The sequence below is a fragment of the Liolophura sinensis genome, chromosome 1, assembly GCF_032854445.1.
Source record: "Liolophura sinensis isolate JHLJ2023 chromosome 1, CUHK_Ljap_v2, whole genome shotgun sequence".
Classification (NCBI taxonomy): domain Eukaryota; kingdom Metazoa; phylum Mollusca; class Polyplacophora; order Chitonida; family Chitonidae; genus Liolophura; species Liolophura sinensis.
Genome location: NC_088295.1, coordinates 28,714,944 through 28,738,222, shown reverse-complemented (window position 1 = coordinate 28,738,222; position 23,279 = coordinate 28,714,944). Strand labels below are relative to the sequence as shown.

At 39.1% G+C, this 23,279-nt stretch overlaps 1 protein-coding gene across 1 annotated transcript in view; it reads left to right on the top strand.

The window, feature by feature from the left end:
- Positions 1–23,279, top strand: part of LOC135475131 (protein mono-ADP-ribosyltransferase PARP4-like) — a 31,961-nt gene that overhangs the window by 2,256 nt on the left and 6,426 nt on the right. Inside the window, exons 3-28 of the mRNA XM_064754933.1 lie at positions 416–599; positions 1,457–1,605; positions 1,982–2,113; positions 2,579–2,734; positions 3,055–3,177; positions 3,372–3,548; positions 3,848–3,993; positions 4,478–4,615; positions 5,377–5,448; positions 5,992–6,073; positions 6,639–6,864; positions 7,549–7,670; positions 8,108–8,332; positions 9,489–9,623; positions 12,672–12,779; positions 13,171–13,308; positions 13,879–14,059; positions 14,783–14,856; positions 15,175–15,362; positions 15,827–15,926; positions 16,550–16,720; positions 17,320–17,434; positions 19,329–19,462; positions 20,200–20,280; positions 20,627–20,749; positions 21,053–23,138. Coding sequence (XP_064611003.1) covers positions 416–599; positions 1,457–1,605; positions 1,982–2,113; positions 2,579–2,734; positions 3,055–3,177; positions 3,372–3,548; positions 3,848–3,993; positions 4,478–4,615; positions 5,377–5,448; positions 5,992–6,073; positions 6,639–6,864; positions 7,549–7,670; positions 8,108–8,332; positions 9,489–9,623; positions 12,672–12,779; positions 13,171–13,308; positions 13,879–14,059; positions 14,783–14,856; positions 15,175–15,362; positions 15,827–15,926; positions 16,550–16,720; positions 17,320–17,434; positions 19,329–19,462; positions 20,200–20,280; positions 20,627–20,749; positions 21,053–23,138 — 5,566 coding nt within the window. The remainder of the gene's footprint in view (positions 1–415; positions 600–1,456; positions 1,606–1,981; positions 2,114–2,578; positions 2,735–3,054; positions 3,178–3,371; positions 3,549–3,847; positions 3,994–4,477; positions 4,616–5,376; positions 5,449–5,991; positions 6,074–6,638; positions 6,865–7,548; positions 7,671–8,107; positions 8,333–9,488; positions 9,624–12,671; positions 12,780–13,170; positions 13,309–13,878; positions 14,060–14,782; positions 14,857–15,174; positions 15,363–15,826; positions 15,927–16,549; positions 16,721–17,319; positions 17,435–19,328; positions 19,463–20,199; positions 20,281–20,626; positions 20,750–21,052; positions 23,139–23,279) is intronic.

The window sequence follows — 23,279 nt, the reverse complement described above, 5'->3', positions numbered from 1 at the left end:
GTATATCTACTGATTTCCATACCTGCATAGCAGTAGTGCCGATCACTTCCTGCCCACAACACCTAAAAATCACGGGAAGCATAGGAATCTTGAAACTGTGCAGGCCCAGATTTTACCGAGCTATTCAAAAAGGAGGCCCAATAATCATTCAGCCTTTACCAGCTCCCTACACAAATGTGAGAAGTATCTGTATACTCTTGATTTGAATTTCTCTGTGTTCATGTTTTTAGTCATTGTAGACATTAACCCAGGGACCAGTATTTTTAGGAATATGGGAACTTGTATACGCTGCATAAATGAAACAAATGGTTACATGTATAGCAGAAGGATTCTACATCGATGATTTTTCCGCCATATTGTGGCCAGCGATGTGAGAAAAAGAGGTGTGAAATATATATCTTATTCTGTGTTCCAGACATCATGCTTGGTGATAGCTGGGAAAGATCACACACCAGACTCTTACAAACTACACCAGGCACAGACGTTCAGAGTTCCAGTGGTGACTGTCAGCTACATTCTAAACAGTATGCAATATGGAAATCTAGAAGACATTAAAAAGTATCTCGTCAAGAAATATCAGATTGCTACAAATGATACAGGTATAAGTGACATGCCTTGTACATAAACACAGACTTTCATATGAGATTGAAAGATCGTACGGGTGTTTAACTCATTGAATATCATCACTTCCTAACCATAGCACCAGTGATTGTTATGGATGATGACAATAATGTCAGGCAACAGAGCATGAGGTCAGGGATTATGGTGCATGAGGTGAAGGATAACGGTGCATGATGTCAGGGATTGTGGTGCATGAGGTCAGGGATTGTGGTGCATGAGGTCACAGATTATGGTGCATGAGGTCATGGATTGTGGTGCATAAGGTGAAGGATAACGGTGCATGATGTCAGGGATTGTGGTGCATGAGGTCGCGGATTATGGTGCATGAGGTGAAGGATAACGGTGCATGATGTCAGGGATTGTGGTGCATGAGGTCAGGGATTGTGGTGCATGAGATCACGGATTATGGTGCATGAGGTCACGGATTGTGGTGCATGAGGTCATGGATTGTGGTGCGTGAGGTCATAGATTATGGTGCTTTAGGTCACGGATTATGGTGCATGACAGTGCGTGTGTATGTTGAACATGTTTTAACAAAACTGTAAAGCATTGTATGATTAAGGACAAGGCAAAGGAAACATAGACATGTAACCCAACCATACTGAATACTGGTGACATCTTCTCACATGCATGAAGAAGTCATTCTGTTTTTTTAATTATGTACATTATAATTGTGAATTTCCTGGACCTACCAGAAATGCAAAGTTGTTAGAAGATGTTGAAGAGTTAAAGTTAAATGTTATAGTTTTACATGTTATGTGCATGTTAACTACTTGGTATGCAGTTATTTTCTTGGACATATGTCACTTGAAAAAGAACGTCTTACTGTTCATAGTCCAGACAGAAACTGAAGAAAAGGAGTGTATGGTGGAGAAAGACTTTACGGACCTGGATGATGCTGAGTTGTGGGATTCTGGCGACGTTCTGGATGAGGCTGATGATGATTACAATCAGTATGAGGTGCTCAAGTTCTGTGTCCTGCCAGTAAGTGTATGCAGATCATTTCAGTCAGTCACGCTCTCTTAATATGACAGGTTTAGTTGTGGCATGTTATGTCGATTTACTACTGAAGCTGGATATGAACTTGTAACCTCATTGGTCAAGGGCTGATTTGCTGTGATGAGAGGAATGTTTTAGTGGAGGAATTAAGCCAGCAAGAACCCATATGTGTAGATCATAAGGCTCATTGTTCATTTATGACATGGACAGCAGACTTGCAGCTTACTACTGCATGGGTTGGAGCAGTTTCCTAGATTTCGTGAGCAGTAAGATTTCTTACAATCCCATCACTTTGTCACTGTTGATTTTAACTTTTGCTCTTATTTTTGGTGTACTGAAGTTTTGTTTTGGTGCTCTTCAGAAAATGGACAAGAAAGGCCATCAGCTGTTTCAAGTTTTGGAACTTCATGTGCCCAAAGATTGCAACCAGGGATCTCAGAGTTCTGAATTCCGTGTTTATTCTAGTGAAGAGATTCACGATGATGCATCTTGGGTAAGTTAGCAAAGCGAGCAAATTCCTGTGATTTATTCAGATGTTCCCTCAGAATAACCATATAATTCAGGTTGGATGATTATCACCCTGTACACCTGATTTGTCCCCTCACAACGCTCACCAACATCATACTCAAGAATTACATGAAAGATTCTTGATTGTTGTTGAACAACATGCTGTCATTCAGTCAACTAAATAGAGGCTTTCCCTCGTAATGTATTAATCTGTATCCTCATTGGAAAGTGAGATCTTAATGATAAACTCCTGTGACAACTGTTCAGCCAATCAGTGTTTCAGTAAATACTGTGCAGTGTAAAGGATCGGTGAATTGAAGAAATGTTAGAAAAGTTGCTCATGTTATATTCACTTCTGATTTGTAATTTCAGCCCTGTGTTCATGCATACCTGATGTATAAAAATAACAAATAATGCAGACAATTAAATAATTTTTTATTTGGATTTCCAGAATGGAAAAAATACTGTGATCAGATATCGTCATTTCCCCACACTGGTTGAGGCTATGAATGTGTACACCTGGCTTTATGAGAAATTGATCTCTTCCGCAAACTACAACATAGAACAAACCAAAGTATCTCCTTGTGGATCCACTATACTGAAAGAGGCAAGCATTCCATGTTTCTGTTTGTATGCCATGTATAAGTATCTGGGTGCAGTTGTATATGTATGTACAAGAACTTACTATGGACTGAGATTAAAAAAAAGATGAGAATATGACTATACATAGCTTTAAGTTTCTCTTTAGGCCTACACCCCAGTCAAACATGCATCTAACATTATTTATGTATTGACTTACTTGATTAGTATTTTAAGCCATACTCAAGAATGTTTAACTCATACGACAGTGGTAGGGGGAAAGAGAACATACTTCGAGGGAAACACACATCTAACATTACATTCATTTTGCATTTCATTTCTTTGTAGAGGTTGAACCCTAAGTTGTCAACAGTAGAAGGTGTAGATATTATAGAAGACCTGTGGAAGGAAAGTTGGCTGTGTATCAGGAATCATGTTGCCACAGAGCTTAAAAATATCACATTGGAAAAAGTAAGTTTTCTGACAATCTGCAAATTTCACTTTATTCAGTGGACTCAAATTCTCCTTTAATTCAGGAAAATATTGGATGAATCTTTGAAAACTACATATATACATCTATAATGATCCACCAGGAGCAGTTCTAGAACCAGTATTAAATATTTCTTGTTCTTTTATAGTAGGTTTTTTATTCATATCATTATCAGGTTGTAAAAGCTATGGGAATTTTGGAACTTCTGAGAGAAGAGCTGCAGGAAGAAAGTGATAGAAACAAAGTAGAATTCTTGTCCACCTCATTTTACCAAGCTTTGCCCCATTCTCCAGCACATCAGTTCACAGTGGACACACAGGCCATCATAGCCCAGAAACAAGATCTCTGCCATGTACGTGTAACATCATGGAAATTTAAGTTTTATTACAAATATACCTGCGTAGTGGTGGATTAAGTTTCACATCTGGTAACTTGTTTTCTATTGAAAACAATTTTATAGCTTTATGCTTGACATAAAAAGAGTTTTTCTTACAACTAACTGGCATGGCTGGGTTAGTTACAATGGCTTCATAAAGATTACCGTTTTGTTTAGAAAGAGAAGTTTGTTATGATATGGAAAGGTAACGATGGTCTAAACATGCAAACAGATTCAGGGATTTATTCATATTTGTATGTTGTATCCTGTTACAGTTTATCAGGGGAACTCTTTCTCTGTCAGAAAGTTTTTCTGAAAACCTGAACCCTTGGGACTTGGGCCTATCTTTCAGATGGAGGTTTTGTCCCTTAAAACCACACACCCAAAGATTTAGACAGGTGGAGTCTGCTCTCCACTCCAGGTTTGTAAATAAGTAGGTTAAAAGAGTTTCGTTGCATTTTAGAGTGGAAAAGTTCATGATGAAAAGAAAAGTAAATGTTTCCAAAACAATGAACAGTCTGTACGTTCCAGGTAACTCATGGTGCTAGGTTTCTACATTTAAATTCCGCACTAGAGCATAACCTCTTTAGAAATGTTAGAACTGTGAAGGTAAAGAAACTGAAATGCTTATTTGAATTTTCCTCATACATTTCTAGGTCTTATCTATTAGATGCAGTCAGCCAAATGAGTTCACATTTTGTGTAAACTGCAGCTAACTTCTGCCATTTAACAGCATCCAGTTTAAATCCGATTGTTGGTGATAATGACATTATAAATGGATATCACTTGTATAAACCAAAGCACTTTGCAAATTTCTGAAAACACTTAGGAAATTTTTGTTTTTAGTTTGGACCATCCAAGTGAATGAGGCACAGAGAAGAAGTTATGTTTTATTTTTTAAACAGAGCCCACATCAAAGACATCAAAAGCATGTATTTGATACAGAAGTTTTCCAGCGAGGATGTCCTGGAGAATCTACCCACAGAGGTTGTCTATACATTTTACCCAGTGAATGCACATCTCATTCTGGCAATTTTATGCAGGTATGAATGTCCTTTATATGTGCAGTGTATGTTCATGGTTTGTAGATAGTGAGAGAGATTCATGATAGGTCTTAAACAATGAAGAAGTTTTCATATGGTCGCAGTCAGGTTTATGTGTAGTTCAAATGAGTGTAATCTTGAAATTAATATGTATGTAAGTCTTGTTTTCATCCTTTCTGGGCTGTTACCACATACATCCTTAACATCTAGCAGAGGTTTAACATTCCTGAATTGTCAGTGAAAATCTTCTGACATTTTTTATGTAAAAGTGGTTTGATTTGACTGTGATACAGATGTAATGATAGCGATGACTTTTGTGACTCTGAGGATGTATTTGGGGTTTGAACCATCGACCTTTGCAAGTGTACCCCTAGCTTCTACCACTTTTCAAACGGAAACTTTATGTTGTCTCAGTCGTAGAGAGCCAGTGCATTGTACCCTCCTACATGTAGCCCTTCATGTAAAGGCAGTGAACCAAGCAACACACCAACCATCAGTGATTCTTCATTGTAGCATCCTGCTTGGGGTGACCGTGATGGGGTTTTAGCATTATGGGACCATAGCCCCCATCCTGTGCTTCTGTCACTGTGGGAAAGGGAAATCCCCATTTGCCTGATCATATATATTGCCAATACAATCTGCTATGTTACATGTACAACATACACATTTGTGTGTACTGATATGTTATTATCCTGTATGTAGTGTGAAATTTGATGCATATATAAATTCTTATACCGGTATACTTAATTTGCATATTTTAGCGATCTCTCTGAACGAGCGCTAATGTCAGGATTGTGTTTGAGCAGGCAAGGTGTTAACAAGTCTGATGAAAGGTATCTATGAACTGAAAATCCACCTTTGTATTGTACGATCTTGATGTTTTTATGATTTTATTGTTCTTTAATGCTTTCCTGTCATGCAGCTATGTCTTCAACAAGAAAAACTTACCAAGATAGTCATTTCCATAAATGATTCCATAAATGAGTTTATTTTCGTGTTTTACTTATGTTTATGCTCTCTCCAGACATTGATTTATTCCCATAAAACAACAATTAAAATTGGTATGGTCTTCCATTTGTGCAACTAAAAAGCCAAGTACATGTATGTGATTTGTGAGATAGAGTGTAGATCTTCTGTTACTTTACTGTAGGTATATATTGTTATATACACTGTTCTCATCACCTGTTTATTGTCTAAGCCCTATTTCCCTGCCTCTACGCATAAATTAACATGGTTTTACTGAAAAACATTAAATTTAAAAAAAAAATCAGTTAAAATATTAATCAAGAGAATAATATTTTAAAAATAATTAGCCTATGGGTAAATAAGGGCGTTCTTTCAGGAACTTAATTATTTTACTCCGCTTAACTATTCAGGTTAACTGAGGAATGCTGGGAAATCAGTACTGTGCGCAAAACTCAGTTTGTGTTTGTTAGTGAAGCATCTACAGAAGACAAGGTAAATTATCCTCTGTATATTTATAAGTTTTTTTTTTAAAACTGAAAGCCTGAAGAGAAGTGCATGTATTAAATACATGCATACTGGTGTGTAAAATGTTTTGAGACATTACTTATCGATTTACATTTATGTGATTAGAAATTCTCACTTATAACACTTTATGGATTGAGTAAACAGAAATAAACTATCATCTTTTGAACCACAAACCTTTTCACTTAAAACTGCTGCCAAACCAACTAGTAATGGTTGAGCCTGAAACATCATAGGTCAGGGGCTGATCTACTGTAGCCGAATGAATCAATGACAGATCTTTTTGGAGATTACTGTGAGTTGTTGTCTCTGTGAGTATTCTGTAATAGGGTGGATATATGTGTCATATGTGTCCAGGTGTCAAGTCAATGATTCCTCAGTGACTGCATTATGAAGACAAGATTATTGTGACTGCCTTGCTATCGGTAGACACCATTAAGCTATCACAGGGAAATTAGGCTTTTTAGCCTTCTTTTCTTTGATATGGAAAGATAATTGTACTGGTCTTTACTCTGTTCCTTATGGCCCCTTTCAGGCACAGGGTTCAGTTTATTTGGTAGAACTTGTCCTGCATGGAGGTTGTGATGGCTCTGAGGCTGTACAGAGGTTACTTGAGGATATGGATGAGGTTGGCAGCCTGAGTACGATATCTGCCCCTGCTGATCACGGATTATTACTCAGGAATTATTTCAGAACTGTAGGGGACTATTCCATGAATGCTGTCAAGCAGCAGAGGAGGAGTAGCACTTCATCTGAAGAAGGTATTCCAGTTGCAGAGTTTCTGTTTATTTGTGACTAGAATATTGTATAAAACCTGAAGTACCTGTTATCTCTGTATATCTGTCCTTAATTTTCTCCACAACCATTCATATGATTGACTTTACATATGCCAGGTATATTCCTGAGGACCTTAGGTGTTGCAGTGTGGTTTATTTAAACAATTGCATATTGTTATAAAGGGATACAGAATCAATTCTGTACCTGTATGGTACATTTATTCAACCGTGACCACAGCTGAAGGATTTAACCCAGGAAACCCTAACTCATTAGTCACGCAATCAGCGTTGATTCTGTATCCCTTTAATTATGTAGATTTGGCAGCGGTGACATCACTAATGAGTCATCTTCGTTTTGTATCTACGTATATATCTTGAGCAGAAGGATTAATGTTGTGTCACGTGTGGTAAAGGGTGAGGTACATATTGATCCTATATACAAAAGGGTTAGGTGCAGATGGTGATAGTTTCTGAATTCTTGTAAAACCTCACAAAAGCTGTACCAGCTAGTGTTGTGGTGATCAGAATGATTATTGCACGATGCAGTTAGTACTGGTTAAAGTGACCCTTTGATGGAAAGTATGTCTTAAAAATCAGTTAAGATACCAACCAGTATGACTTTTTACAGATATTTGTTAATTTATATATACAATTAAACTTTCTGGACAGATGACCTTAAAACAAGACATGAACAGTGGAGAGTCGGGGTGTCAAAAGGGGGAGACAACTCAAACTACCTTCCTGTGTGTTCTATTGCTGTTCAAGCAAAAGTAATGGACATGATAGCCGAGGTAAAGAATGTCACTTGTTTAAATACAGACAATTTATTTGTTTAGTGATATACTAGTGTGAGTGTTTTTATATATGTTTTCTTCCCGTTGTGCACTTATTTCAGTTCCAAACCATGACTGGTTGTAATTTATTTGATTAATTGGTGTTTTTACGCCATTCCCAAGAATATTTTACCTATAGGTCAGCGGCGAAGATTATGGTGAGAGGAAACTATGCAAAGCCTGGGGATACCTACTCTCATCCAGAGGTTTGCTGGCAGACCTTACAATATACAGCCTTAGCTGGTTGTAATTAAAAAGCATTCAGATTTCCCAGATTTAACCACACACATTATAGATGTATGTAGATTTTAGAGCTATTTGTTATCACATGACATCAATAAGCTGTCACACTTGCAGCACTCTAATATCTGTGTATTGTGTTATTCACTGTTCAGGTCAACTTAATTCAAACTTACATCAATGACAGCAATGAGACAATCCAAGGTCAGTATCATTTCCCTGTGGATGAGTTGTGTGCCATCACAGGGTTTGAGGCAGTTATCAATGACCAGCGCATCTACGGGAAGATTGAGGAAGTTAAAGCTGCTCACCAGATATACAATGAAGCTATAGAAGAAGGACAGGGAGCCTGTTTACTGGAACAGAGTACTACAAACCAGGTACGATTGAGTTGCCAAGCATTGTGAGGCCATTTATCTACCTGTTTTGGCGGGTGGGGGTGGGGGGTGGGTGTGTCGTAAAGTATATCCACATGTACCAAATCACTTTTTTCCAAGCAGTTATTACATTAAAAGTAAAAAATACATTTTTGGAAAGAATCATTTTTTTTCAGAATATTTGAACATGTAGATCACTGAAAAGAAAAACCTCTTCAAAGACAATATATATTTACATGATGGACATAGGCAAAAGATCTGAAGCAGATTTGATATAGATTTTGTACAGTTGCAAAATTAACAATGTAATCAGTCTTTGTCTTACGACTCTCTCTCCAAGATAACACTAGTTTTGCTTGGTATGGTGTGCAGTTTATGTCTCATGTAAGACTTAATTTACAGTCAAACTTTCCTTTTGTAAAGATTTGTTTTATTTATTTATTTGATTGGTGTTTAACCGCGTACTCAAGAATATTTCATTTATATGACGGCAGCCAGCATTAGGGTTTGAAGAAACCGGGCAGAGCGCGAGGGAAACCCATGGCCATCTGCAGGTTGCTGCAGACCTTTCTGCGTATGGCTGGAGAGAAAGCCAGTATGAGCTCGACTTGAACTCACAGCAACTGCATTGGTGAGAGGCTTCTGGGTCATTGCACTGTGCTGGCTTACTAGCCACCTAGGCCACGGAGGCGCCTTTTTGTAATGAAGTGTGGGAAAACACTTGTACACTGTGGGCTGGATGGAATTTCCTTTTAGGCCAGGGGTAGAAGACTGGATTGGAAAGCCGATTACTGGTTCAAATCCCCAGCTGGTCAGTTCCATCACAGTGCTCACCATGCAGCACAGGAGATTTTGGACTACCCTAATTCTTCTAAGTTTTGGGACAGATATTAGTAGTTCTGATATTAGAATATTACATTTACCAACCATTTAGAAAAGTAAAGATATGAGTATGTTGTTCATTAGATGGCCTAACCATGTAAGAAAAAAGAAACTCAATATTCCTGCTACAGTAACATGTATACCGAGAGCAGATCAGGTGTCCCAAAAATTAGAAGAAATAGGGCACTTCTGCTTATTTTACATACCCTCTAACCCACACGGACCATTGATTGTTACATGTACATGTATAACCCTATGTCCATGATGAATGTTATAGGAGGTGTTCACCATGAAGGTTGGAAATTTAAAACCACATGACTCGGTGGTTGTTAAAGTGACTTATGTGTGTGAATTGCCATTGTTGATGGATTGTATCAGCTTCAGGCTTCCAGAGCTGGAGGCACATGACCAGGTGAGACAAGCTACAAAATTTGCTTTACTGTGTACTGTATTTCTTTTCCCATCCTGCTTTGACAACTAGTATACCCCTAATGGATAAGTGAAAGGGGCTTAGAATGATCTGTATCAATCGATCATGTTTTAATGGTTGGTTTTTCATCTTAAATTTCCTCCAGGCTTATGTCAGTGTTTAAGTTGTACATATAGTTTACACTATACCGTACCTTCTCAATAATTACAGGTGCATTTTCAAAAACAGTGTACCATAGTGCGAAGACTCTTGTGTTGGTGTCTTCCACTTCTGACTACAATTCAGAATTATTTCATTCCACTTATGCCTACGCAGTGGATTAGGACACCCCGTAGTCTTTCCAGCGGAATACTATACTCCGATCATCGTCTGACATTGAAATCTAGTCACTTGTCAGCATTCGGTCTAGTCTGAAAAGTGTTCACTTTTGGCAGGCTCTTGTATATAAACAGACTGAATTCCTGTGATTCCATCATAACATAGTTAACACTTACAATGGCCACTCATATTACCGAAGTAGAACTCGTTACCGACAAGCGCGGAGGACGCAACCTACTTCTTAACAGCTTTATCTACAGAAATAACAGGAAACTTGACACTAAGTGCTGGTGGAGATGTGATTTTATTGGTTGTCGAGCTGGGCTTTGCACTGATGATAATCACAACCACGCACCAAACCCTGCTGGTAGTTTTTTGCAACCTTGAAGAAATGCTCCCTGATGGAGAATGCTGACTTGGTGTTCAGGATGCTGTCCTTCTGATTTTTTATAACATAATTATATTAAAGTCTGATCTGTTCGAAATATACAATTTTTATCAATATCTGAGTTTTGTCATGCTTGACTGATCCCACCTGACTTGCCACCTGAGGCGTTAATCCTAATCCCTTGTCCCTCCATTCCTCTTATGCCTACATTCTGTTTTGACTTTTCTACTCTAATTTTTCAAATTGTAAGCATAAATGGAATAAACAATTGCGTTAAGTAGTAAACTCTCTGTGGGGAGTAGGGGATTACTGGTAGACAATCAGTGACAAACTGTTCACACCTCCGTCACACTTCGATGAGCCTCACCAGCTTGGCAAGAAGCTTACAAACACTCTCCTGTTTTTTAAAGATTTGCTTTTTTCCATTGAACATTTGTAAGAGGCAGGGAGGGACTCACTGTTGTGATGAATGTCAAGATGTGAAAAAAAAGAAAAAATATGAGATGTAGATGAACTAAACACATATTTGTAATTACCGGTACTGTCCCAGCAAACAGTACGATTAGCGGTACTTTCAAAGATGAAACCCTGCCTCAACCTGTGTGTTGGCCCACATTGTTGTAGGCCTACAGGTCCTGCATTTGACACAAGCAACTTTCAGACTCTTCGATGAGTATGTGAAATGGTTAGCAAAGTCTACCGTTAAAGTTCTTTCACTTTTGAGACCATTTCCATCACAACAACATATGGCGTGGGTTAGCTGCAAGATCCTTACATCTTTGTGTCGAAACAGACATTTGTATATCAGCCGTCAACCAATAATCAGGTCAACAATAACAAGGTAGTTCTCAACTTGACGGATAACCTAGCTGAAAGTTGGGGGAGACAGCCAAAAGTACATTCGTGTAGTCTCATAAACAGCACTGGAATTTTACATGTGTATGTTTTTTAGATTTACTGCAAGGAAAATACTAAAATGCCTTGCAAACGTCAAATGCAGTAAGAAGAAATTTTGAACAGAAAACTGTTGATAGCAAAGTTATTGCCTGAAAGTTTGTAACCCCTAGTGATTTTACTTGGTGGACTCAACTGATACAATGAGCCTGGCATCCATTCACCATAGGGGGTGATTGATCAACCCAAGTTAGATAAACAGGGCTTTGAGATTCTTTCACTGAGTAGTCACCACCCCTCTCATACTTTTTATAGACTAGCTGAAACTTGAGCTTACCATCCAGATGAAGCTTGTGCTGGTGTTGGAGAATCATGCTGATCAAGCCCTGCTTCCCCGTGAATTAATACCTTTTATTGCCACATTAAAATGAAAACCAGGTTCAAAAGTTTTTTCGCAGTAGGTAATTGTTCATTAACCAATATACGTAATAACTTTAAATATCAGATAGGATTTTTTGTAAAACACAGCCGGAAAAACAGTATGGTAAGAGTTTTGGATAGGGAAATGGCAAAGAGAAATTTTCACTATGTTGATGTACCGGTATCAATATTTTTGTCTTTTATTTTTCTTAAACAAGCTTGTATACTCAAAAATGACATTGCGAATTGCCATGTACAAGCTGTCAGGAAAGTCTGGCTTTATAGACCAGCTGGGCCAGCTGGCATGTCAATATCCCACTGTGAGCACTTCGCGAGAGACTTCTGTGATCTACCTCCTTACTTCCAGTGTGTCTCAATTAGCGAGTCTCTCTAATTAATGAGTAGGGTCGGTAAATAGGTATCGCCTACATTTTAATTTAATTTTTTCCATTTTTACTGAAGATACAATCATCATCGAGAACATTAATGTAAAATTGTTAAAAGAAGAGACAACATGAGACAATGTATATATAACCTATAAAAATCGCAATTAAAAGAAGGCAAAATTACGCACACAAGTAAAGCGAAAGTGCCGACATGATAACGGGTTTTAATCCATCAGGCTTCAAGTTATTCCTCTCTACCGAGAATGCAGCTATTTCCACTGATGTCACCTGAATCCTGTTTTGCTGTTTGGTCATATGTGCATGGGTTATGATGGAGTAACACAGTGTCATGCTGACGTGGCTCTAACATGGCGCATTCCCTACCCTCTTGGTTTACTAAGTTACCACGCATGTGTAAAAAAATTGTTGTGGCTGTTCAGATATATTTCCACTCCTCTTCATAAACTACTAAGGCTACATTATTTGTTGCCTTTTCTTTTAAACATTTTATTTTATGGCTTTTTTCAAACATTATCAGAGACTGACCGAATGTTTTTAACTTGCCAGTTATATACAGACTCCAATTGCATTCCTAACGTTGTAATCAAACTTTGTTTTTCACAGGGCACACTTGGTGCTATTCAGTCATGTGACTGTTCTGTGGATGTTTCCATAGAGATGCCCTTTGACATCACCACGCTGAAATGTGAGACTCACACAGTAAAGATAGAGGTATCTTCATAGTGCATTTACTGGATAGTTTGTGTACGCTGACCATTCTACAGACAATGGCCCAATTCCATGAAGCCTCCATAGCATAGCATTATTCATCTTGTAACTTCCATGGTGATGCAATGCCTACATTGGTGGTAGTCCACATAGTTATGGGCATGTAATAAAGGACGGCCTTGTACGAATGAACACCAGTTGATAACTATGTGTTTGTGATCTATGCCTTGCCGATATTTCTGTTCAATTGAAGTAGGTAAACTCAGTCACAAAACAGGTACAGGTTCTTCCATCTAGAAACTAGGACTTTTTTACACGTTTACATTAAAAAGATTGACGTTTAAATGAATTGGAATAACCTAAATATGTTCACTTGTACACATGTTATTTTTAGAGAACAGCAACAAAGGCAACGATAAAAATGGACAGGAATCAGCAGTTGACGAAATGCTTCCAACTTCTCATTGGTTTCTCTGAGATTCATTTACCCAGAATGTGGGTAGAGCGTCACCCAGATCAACCGTGGCACCAGGTACAACTGTAAAACTGTCTTCTCACTGACATATCTGTTAGCTTTTTAGTCATTGATAAATTAATTATAAATTTTAAAACTTCCTGTAAGTTTGGAAATTCCACAGAAGCCGTTCGGTATGAAGGTTACTCATTTGACATTGTTAAATGTCGCATCTGACATTAATGTAATCCTTGACTGCATCTTACTTATTTATTTATTTATTTGATTGGTGTTTTCCACTGTACTCAAGAATATTTCACTTATACGACAGAGATAGGGAGAAACCTTGACTACAGTTTGAGTGTAATGTTGAAAGCCATGGTAAACCCCATTGAAACAAATTAAGACAATCAGAGTGATGTCCCTTGATGTGGAGATTTCATTATATCCAGGCATTTGACTGCCATTAGAGCTTTACAGAAGGAGCCCTACTGTGCTGTAGCTATGTTAAGTTATGCTACCTTACACAGGTACATTTACGCCAGTACGTACATGGGAATTACATGAGAATTTGATGTGCATACATACACATACTCTGCCTAGATGTTCCTAACTCTTCTTAAAATTGACATTTTTTTCTTCCTCCAGGCCTGTATGGTGACTTATTACCCAGACCACCCTGCTGCAGAAAATGAGTGCACAGAGGTGATATTCCTGGTAGACGTGTCCAAATCCATGGCGGGGAAACCTCTGGAGAATGCAAAGAGTCTTCTACACATAGCCCTGAAAGAACTGTCATGCAAATTCAACATCGTGACCTTTGGACATGGTGAAATATCAATTTGTTCTTAGCTTTAATGTTCTCATGAACATGTATGTAGTAGCTTTGTTACTCAGTTTGAGGAGTAAACTGTTAAGAAAAGAGTATATCAGTTTATAAAAACACCCCCTTTTTAGTTTGTTGTACTAATATGTACTGCCTGGAATAGCCCACACCATGAACACAGCAAGACATTACTTCCAATTATATCATGTGATTACAGCTTAACAGAAAAGAAATCTTTCACATCAGTTATAATGGTAATCAAAATCCATTGCATCTTGTCCTTAAGGCAACAAGTTTTAATTTTGTGCAATTTTTGATAAGAAACTACATGAGGCCATAAAAATCGAAAAGACAAGGGACAGCTGTACCCGTCAGAAAATGATAACATTGGAACAGTATTTTGTGGAAACAAATGCAACAACTTTCAGGAGAAAAACAATTCCTAGAATTATCTGGGTAGTCTTATCACTGTGAACTTCTGGCATTTGGATTAAGTTTAATGGCTTCGTAATATTAAGATGTATCATTTAACCAGAGTACATCATAAGAGGTATTCACATTTACTATTCTGATATAATTCACTAGCCTTTGTTTTCATAAATATGGCACTAAAAATTCCTTCATGACTATTCTGAAATTTTTGTAGTGGATAGACATTGTATTTGATTTAAGTCAAACTCTTCTGATGAATCTTGTCATGACTAAAGTTTTTCATTCAATTGGTAGAGCTGTGTGAGCTGTTCCCCAGTTGTGTATCACCAACTCAAGAGAATTGTGACACAGCTGAGAGATTTGTGAGTGTGAGTAAACTAGTGTTTAACATTCCAATGGTAGAGCTGTGTGAAGTGCTCCCCAGTTGTGTATCACCAAAGAAGAGCTGTCACACAGCTGAGAGTTTTATAATATATCACATGTGCATAAACTTTATCATACACGCCTAATCGGTGTTTGTTAAAACTTTAAAGCTGTTATAGTATTCTTGTAAGGTGTGTTTCTCATCTGTGGGGGTTTCTGACTGAGCTAAGCCATGGTTTCTTTGGCCATAGATTTGACCCAGCAGAAATCTCTCCTAAAAGACGAATTAAAGTAACAAATATTTTCATGTTTTATCACCACAGAACCTGAAGCCGTCTGGCCACTGTACCGTTTTGAAGGCTGCTATTTCAACACTGAACAGACTATCTTCTGATAGTCTGAGGACAGCGGTTTTCCTTATCACAGATGGATTTGTTAACGGACAAGCGGTTGCCAAGATGGCAGCAAGCCAAAGTGATGACCATGTTCAGATATTTACTTTGGCTGTTGGGTAGGGTTCTTTCCTTGCTCTCTTTTATCATGCATTGTCATTTAGAACAGTACCACGTACACTAGACATCATTACATGTTAAAAAACTATTAAGAAACCGATCACAAAATTTAGCAGGGTAGAGGACAGTTTTTGCCAGAGTAAATATTTAATGGTTACAACATCAGGCATGAGTTAAAGGCAGCTTGTAACCTGTGGTATGTTCTGTAGATTTGGAGTATTTGATGCAATTCACCCAAACTGAATCCAAAAGTTTGGATGGACAGCAATCTTACCAGCCACTGCATAATGTCTGTTCTCTTACCTCGCAAAAAATCAGAAGGGCAATCTTTTCCATTCAGACATCTTAATATGATTTGCTTACGTTAATTGTGTTAATATTAGCTTAAAGACAGTATTCGGTTGTACATGGTTATCTCCCCCTAGACCATAAGTGCAGCTTGTGGTTTCTTTATTTTTGGTAGGTCCAGAACCAACAGTCACTTCTTGTGCACTCTAGCTCGAGAAGGAGGTGGATTATTTGAAATGTTTGAACCCAGAGAGAGGGATTTATGGGACAGAAAGGTTAGTGAATTACTGACAAAGAGGTTTTGTATCATGTAATAGTGTTATTAGAAAAGAAAATGTAGACCACCAAAGCACTTATTCCTGCAGAATTTATGCATACAGTTCAGATGAAAATGAGGCTAAAAATGAATTGCAAGCTTTATAAAACTGTACTTATTAGTTCTCTGCACACCATAGTTCTCCCAGAATGTTTCTTAGTTCTCCCAGACTGTTTCAAAGTATTGGTTGCAGAGGTGGTTGAAAAGAATTGAGAATTTGGGGATATAAAATTCAACAAATATGTTATTTTTGGATTGTGAAAATGCACATGTGAACCTAATTTACAGTTGGAAATTATTCCAAATTATTACAGCATCGCCCGTTTATCTTCACTGAACTATTGTACAGTTAAAATGGTAGCCCTTCAACAGTCTGTATCCCAAAACACCAGATTTTTCAGATTGTGCCACTTTCAAATTTGCCATGCAAGGCAGAGAATTTTTCACCTTCCTCTGTAGTCTAAAACAAAACATACCTGTTAAATGAAACATGAACAAAACCTTACATAATTTAATTATCAAGATGAAACAATGCAGCTGGTGGATTTTATAGTATGTGAATGTTGTTTCTTGTTTCACCAGATATCAGAGTTGCTGAAGAAGGCTTCAAACCCATGTGTCACTAATCTAACCATGACATGGCAGCAGTTTGAGCCTGACCTTCCCTTCCCTGAACAAAGTCCCGCTGTTCTCCAGAACCTTTACTCTGGATCCAGATGTGTCGTGTATGGCTTTATTCAAAACTGTACTGTGGTAAGTGACACTGCCTTCCCTGAACAAAGTCCCGCTGTTCACCAAAACCTTTACCCTGGGTCCAGATGTGTCGTGTATGACTTTGTTCAGAACTGTACTGTGGTAAGTGACACTCCCTTCCCTGAATGATGTCCCGCTGTTCTCCAGAACCATTACTCTGGATCCAGATGTGTCGTGTATGGCTTTGTTCAAAACTGTACTGTGGTAAGTGACACTGCCTTCCCTGCACAAAGTCCCGCTGTTCTCCAGATCCTTTACTCTGGATCCAGATGTGTCGTGTATGACTTTGTTCAGAACTGTACTGTGGTAAGTGACACTCCCTTCCCTGAACGATGCCCTGCTGTTCACCAAAACCTGTACCCTGGCTCCAGATGTGTCGTGTATGGCTTTGTTCAGAACTGTACTGTGGTAAGTGAGACTCTCTTCCCTGAACAAAGTCCCGCTGTTCTCCAGAACCTTTACTCTGGGTCCAGATGTGTCGTGTATGGCTTTGTTCAGAACTGTACTGTGGTAAGTGACACTGCCTTCCCTGCACAAAGTCCCGCTGTTCTCCAGAACCTTTATTCCTGTCCAGATGTGTCGTGTATGGCTTTGTTCAGAACTGTACTGTGGTAAGTGACACTGCCTTCCCTGAACAAAGTCCCGCTGTTCTCCAGAACCATTACTCTGGATCCAGATGTGTCGTGTATGGCTTTGTTCAGAACTCTTACTGTGGTAAGTGACACTGCCTTCCCTGAACAAAGTCCCGCTGTTCACCAAAACCTTTACCCCAGGTCCAGATGTGTCGTGTATGGCTTTGTTCAGAACTGTACTGTGGTAAGTGACACTCCCTTCCCAAATTCCCGCTGTTTTCCAGAACCTTTACCCCGGGTCCAGATGTGTCGTGTATGGCTTTGTTCAGAACTGTACTGTGGTAAGTGAGACTCTCTTCCCTGAACAAAGTCCCGCTGTTCTCCAGAACCTTTACTCTGGGTCAAGATGTGTCGTGTATGGCTTTGTTCAGAACTGTACTGTGGTAAGTGACACTGCCTTCCCTGAACGATGTCCTGCTGTTCTCCAAAGCCTTTACTCTGGATCCAAATGGGTCGTATATGGCTTTGTTCAGAACTGTACTGTGGTAAGTGACACTGCCTTCCCTGAACAAAGTCCCGCTGTTCTTCAGAACCTTTACTCTGGATCCAGATGTGTCGTGTATGGCTTTGTTCAGAACTGTACTGTGGTAAGTGACACTGCCTTCCCTGAACAAAGTCCCGCTGTTCTTCAGAACCTTTACTCTGGATCCAGATGTGTCGTGTATGGCTTTGTTCAGAACTGTACTGTGGTAAGTGACACTCCCTTCCCAAATTCCCGCTGTTTTCCAGAACCTTTACTCTGGATCCAGATGTGTCGTGTATGGCTTTGTTCAGAACTGTACTGTGGTAAGTGACACTGCCTTCCCTGAACGATGTCCTGCTGTTCTCCAAAACCTGTACCTGGGCTCCAGATGTGTCGTGTATGGCTTTGTTCAGAACTGTACTGTGGTAAGTGACACTGCCTTCCCTGAACAAAGTCCCGCTGTTCTCCAAAACCTTTACCCTGGGTCCAGATGTCGTGTATGGCTTTGTTCAGAACTGTACTGTGGTAAGTGACACTGTCTTCCCTGAACAAAGTCCTGCTGTTCTCCAAGATGTTGGTAAACCTCTGTAGTATACAGTAAATTGTGTTTTTTTGTTTAAGAACAAAGCAGTTTACTTGAAAAGGTTGCATGTTTTAGTTCAACTGACTGTTGCTCAGTTGTGGCTTTATGTAAGAAGGTTCCTGACATAAAGTTGGCTTTCTTCCCATTCTGTATGTTAGAGTGGTCAGCAACCTGCAGATGACCTTGGTTTTTCCCCGCGCTCTGTCTGGTTTCTTCCCATCATAATGCAGGCCTCCATCGTATAATTAAATACTCTGGAGTATGTCGTGAAAACACCAATCAAACCCGGATTGGGTCATTCCACAGACTTTTAAAAAAAATAGTATTTGTTAGTGAGTGTGAGTTGGTGGGGTGTCATATCTGATGTCTTTGGCATGATTCTTCAGTGGCAGCACCATTTTATCAGCATCGACTCGTCCTGCCACAAGAAGGCACAGTACATGTACACACGTAATGACCCCTCTTCATCATATGACTGAAAAGTGTATTTATTTATTTATTGTATTTGACCTAAAGTTTAGCATTTTGCTTGATTCTGATTGATTCATTCACCTTTTAGGACAACTTTTTTGTGAAATTTGATTAATTTCTTATCAGGAAAGCTGTTGACATCAAAAATATCAGGTAACGCCTTAATGTGCTGCTGAAAGTGAATTATTACAGGCCAAACTTTAGATGAAATACAGTATTTGATTTGTGTTTTACACAGTAGTGAAGAATATCTCACTTTTATGATGGCGGCCAGCGTTATTGTGAGAGGTAACTGGATAGAGCCCGGGGAAAACCCATGACCATCCACAGGTTGCTGGCAGACCGTCCGGTGAACGGCGACTGAAAAATTAAGTAGGTCATTAAACCCCAAGCATACATACATACATATCAATAAAACAAATAAAATAGAGTTGTCATATTGTGAACATTGTAAAACAGCAATCAAACAAGTGGAATTACAGCCACCAGACAATTTTTTTCTCATTTTAAAGGCATATTTGAATGGCCGTATGAATGGAGAAGAGGTGTCCACTGTGGTGTCAACACCTGATCTGTGTGTCACAGAGGGAACAGTAAGTGTCACATTAATTAGGTATAAATGTCACCACCTAATCCATATCACATAGAAAACAGTGTCCTATAGGATATATGTAAATGTTGTAAATCTGATATGTGTGTCACAGAGGAAACAATATGTACTACACAGCTCAGGTTTTATGTACATTTTTGTCATATATAGTAAACATATGTAGATAAATAAATATATTGATATTTTGTCTTGTATTAAAAATTGACTCAGATTTATTTATTATGGCGGGCCCCTGTGGCCGAGGTGGTTACCACGCCAGAACGGCACAATGACCCAGGAGCCTCTGACCAATGCAGTTGCTGTAAGTTTAAGTCCAGCTCAGGTTGGCTTCCTCACTGGCTGTAGGTGGGAAGGTCTTCTAGCAACCCGCAGATGGTCGTCAGTTTCCCTCAGGCTCTTCTCGGTTTCCTCCGGCCATAATGCTGGCCTCTTTCGTGTAAGTGAAATATTCTTGAACACAGCGTGATATACTAATCAAATAAATAAAGAAGTGTTTATTACAGCCAAATGGCATGAGTGACACAAACTTATATATTGTTAAGTATGTCGCTTCATTTCGCTACAGTGCATGTAAAGTGTCTGGATGTGTCATGTGGGACTGCATTGTTAAAGAATGCAGTAATGTGATATGTGGTAAAGTTTATCAACATCACTGATATAGGAGAAGTTTACAGTAGGTGACTCATATGGCTGTTTCTCCTGCTTTTTGTATATCCACAGATTCTCCACAGCCTGACTGCGCATGCCTTGATCAGGGATTGGCAGTATGGTATACTGCACACAGATCATACACTTCATGAGGTGAGCTGATCTCCTAATTGTCCAGCAGTCCTAAGGGTATTTTTCAAAAGGAGTTTTATATCTCCATAATCCAGTTTGCTAAAACATTGTTGCTGAAGTACTCTGGTGACTCAGATGATAAACAAGATTTTGTACATGTTTGAAACTCACTGGAATATTTGATGGAAATATATGTAAGTTATGTACAAAGTTCCCATGGCAGTGCTGCAAACATTAAAGTGTGATATTCTTTGTTGAAAACTTATCCATAAGGTGCAACATATGTTGTGACAGAACAGAAAGCGTTAGGAAGATGAGAAGTAGATAAAGGATTATAGTTACATGAACTCACACATTTTGCTTGCAGATGTTGAAGTTTTCCAAGACAGAGAGAATAGTACAGCTGAGTAAAGAGTTTAACGTCCTGTGTCCACTTACCAGCTTTGTTGCAGTGGAGGAAAACAGGAGTGGTGATGCAGCCACTGATGAGGTTGGTACTGTTAATTCATTGGGTAATTAAGGTTTCCAGCGATTTTTACTTTTATGCAGAGGGATGGATCGTAAATTGAAGTAAAGGCTTATTCAATGTTTCTATAGACATGCTACAAGAATAGATTCAACTCTTGTTGATTGATGCATAGACAATCAGATAATATTGATGCTACATGGATATTGTCAGTTAAATCAAACTTTTCATTCTTAAGATTACTTATGAGTTTGTTAGAACATTTGTTTGCAGAAATATGTTAATGTGCAAGTGTAAGAATGTGCTTTTGCTTTGTGTTTATTTCAGATAGAAGATCAGTCATCTGACTTAGATACTTCTTCACAAAACCATTGTGAATCTTCAGAGGAACAGTCACAGTTATCTGATAGTCAGCACAGATATTCGCAGAAGAAAATGCACAATTTTACACCATCAAATGCTAGATATTTAAGCAAGCATTTGCAACAAAAGAAGCCTTCCCAAGATGTGTTGACTTGCAAACCAACATATCCTGTAAATCAGAGTTTATCTGAGGGTAGCACATCTCAGTTTTCCAGAGGGCTCTGTGGAACTAACTCAGATTTCTTTTCCAAGAGTGGATATTTGCATAAAACTTTGTGTGAGAACAAATTAACACAGCTTAACAATGTACAGCCTTCACAAAGTTTGTTTGGCAGCAAAGCAGCACAACTCAATGTACAAGCACAGCCTTCTCAAAGTTTGTTTGGTAAAATAGCAACACAGCACAACACCATACCACCCTCTCAAAGCCTCTCACAATCTAACACCCTACAGCCCTCTCAAAGCCTGTTTGGCAACCAAGTAACACAGCCTAACACCATACAGCCCTCTCATAGCCTGTTTGGCAACAATGTAACACAATCTAACACCATACGAAGTTCTCAAAGCCTGTTTGGAAACAAGTTAGCACAGACCAGTTCTGCTTCTGAGACTTCTAGTGTTGATATTACTCCCTCTACAACGACTAGCTGTGGGAGCAGTCCCACTTTCATTACCAGCTCTACCACTGGGACTAAGCCTTTAAATTTTGAAAAGACTTCCTGTCCATCTGTGCATTTCAGTAGTTCTTTGGCCAAGCCTTCTGGCGTTGATAGTGCTCCCTGTACAACTGCCAGATCCTCTAGTACTCCTGCTAAGTCTATGAGTTCTGTTAATGCTTTATCTGGTGGTATTGATAGTCTTAGTACTATTCATATCAGTTCTAATGCTTCTTCTGGCAAGCCTTTTTCTTTTGGCAGTAGTGCAACCAGTTCTGATAGGACCCCTGTTTCAAGTGCAAGCAGTCCTGCAAAGATGGGCAAATTTGCTAATGATCATGCTCAGATTTCCAACAGTTTGACTGAGACAACCAGTTTAGGCAGTGCTCCTGCACAAACATCTGGTTCTGGCTGTGCTCCTGTGCAAACATCTGGCTTTGGCAGTGCTGTTGCGCAAACATCTGGTTCTGGTAGTGCTCCTGCACAAACATCTGGTTCTGGTAGTGCTCCTGCACAAACATCAGGTTCTGGCAGTGCCCCTGTACAAACATCTGGTTTTGGCAGTTCTTCTCAGACATTTGGTTTTAGCAGTGTTCCTGCACAACCATTTAGTTTTGGCAGTGCTACTGCACAAACATCTGGTTTTGGCAGTGTTCCTGCACAATCATTTAGTTTTGGCCGTGCTCCTGCACAAACATCTGGTTTTGGAAGTGCTTCTGCACAAACACCTGGTTCTGGTAGTGCTCCTGCACAACCATTTAGTTTTGGCCGTGCTCCTGCACAAACATCTGGTTTTGGCAGTGCTCCTGCACAAACATCTGGTTTTGGCAGTGCTCCTGCACAATCATTTGGTTTTGGAAATGTTTCAACTAAAAATTTTGATGTAGGTAGGGCTGCTGGAAGAGCTCAGTTCACTACTCTGACAGATTTTACTTTTAATGGCAGAGGCAAACTACATAATAACAATAACAACACTCATTCTGGACAAACTTTTGGTCAAGGCTTTGGGAGCAATATTGCACATCCCAACAGTGTGCCACAGAAAAGTTTGTCACATCATGTCCCATTTCTAAGCCATGGTTCACGAACCAGACCTATACTGCATCCCTCAAAGTTAAAATTGCCAAAAGAGGTTGATGGTCGCTACAGACAAAATCATGCAAATACTTGGAAATCCAACACACTACGAGCTAGATCATTGGGGAAAACTCTGAAGAGCTGTCAATCAAGGACCACTAAAAGAAGTGGTATATTTGAGTCTGTGGTGGAAACCAGTGAACAGACAAATAGAAGAGGCCTTGAGAATGTGATACAGGAACAGTGGGATTATGTCAAACTGGTGGAATACCTCCATGCCTTTGAGGCCATGTTGTCAGGTGCTTCACTCTCTACAGGTAGGGTTTTTGAAAGTCAAAATCATTCTATGTTGTAGATACAGCTCCTAAGAGTATATCTGCATACAAACAGTACAACATATATCCCATGTGTTTTCGCTCTTTTTGTTTTGTTTTCTTTCATGATTTCCCCTTTAAATA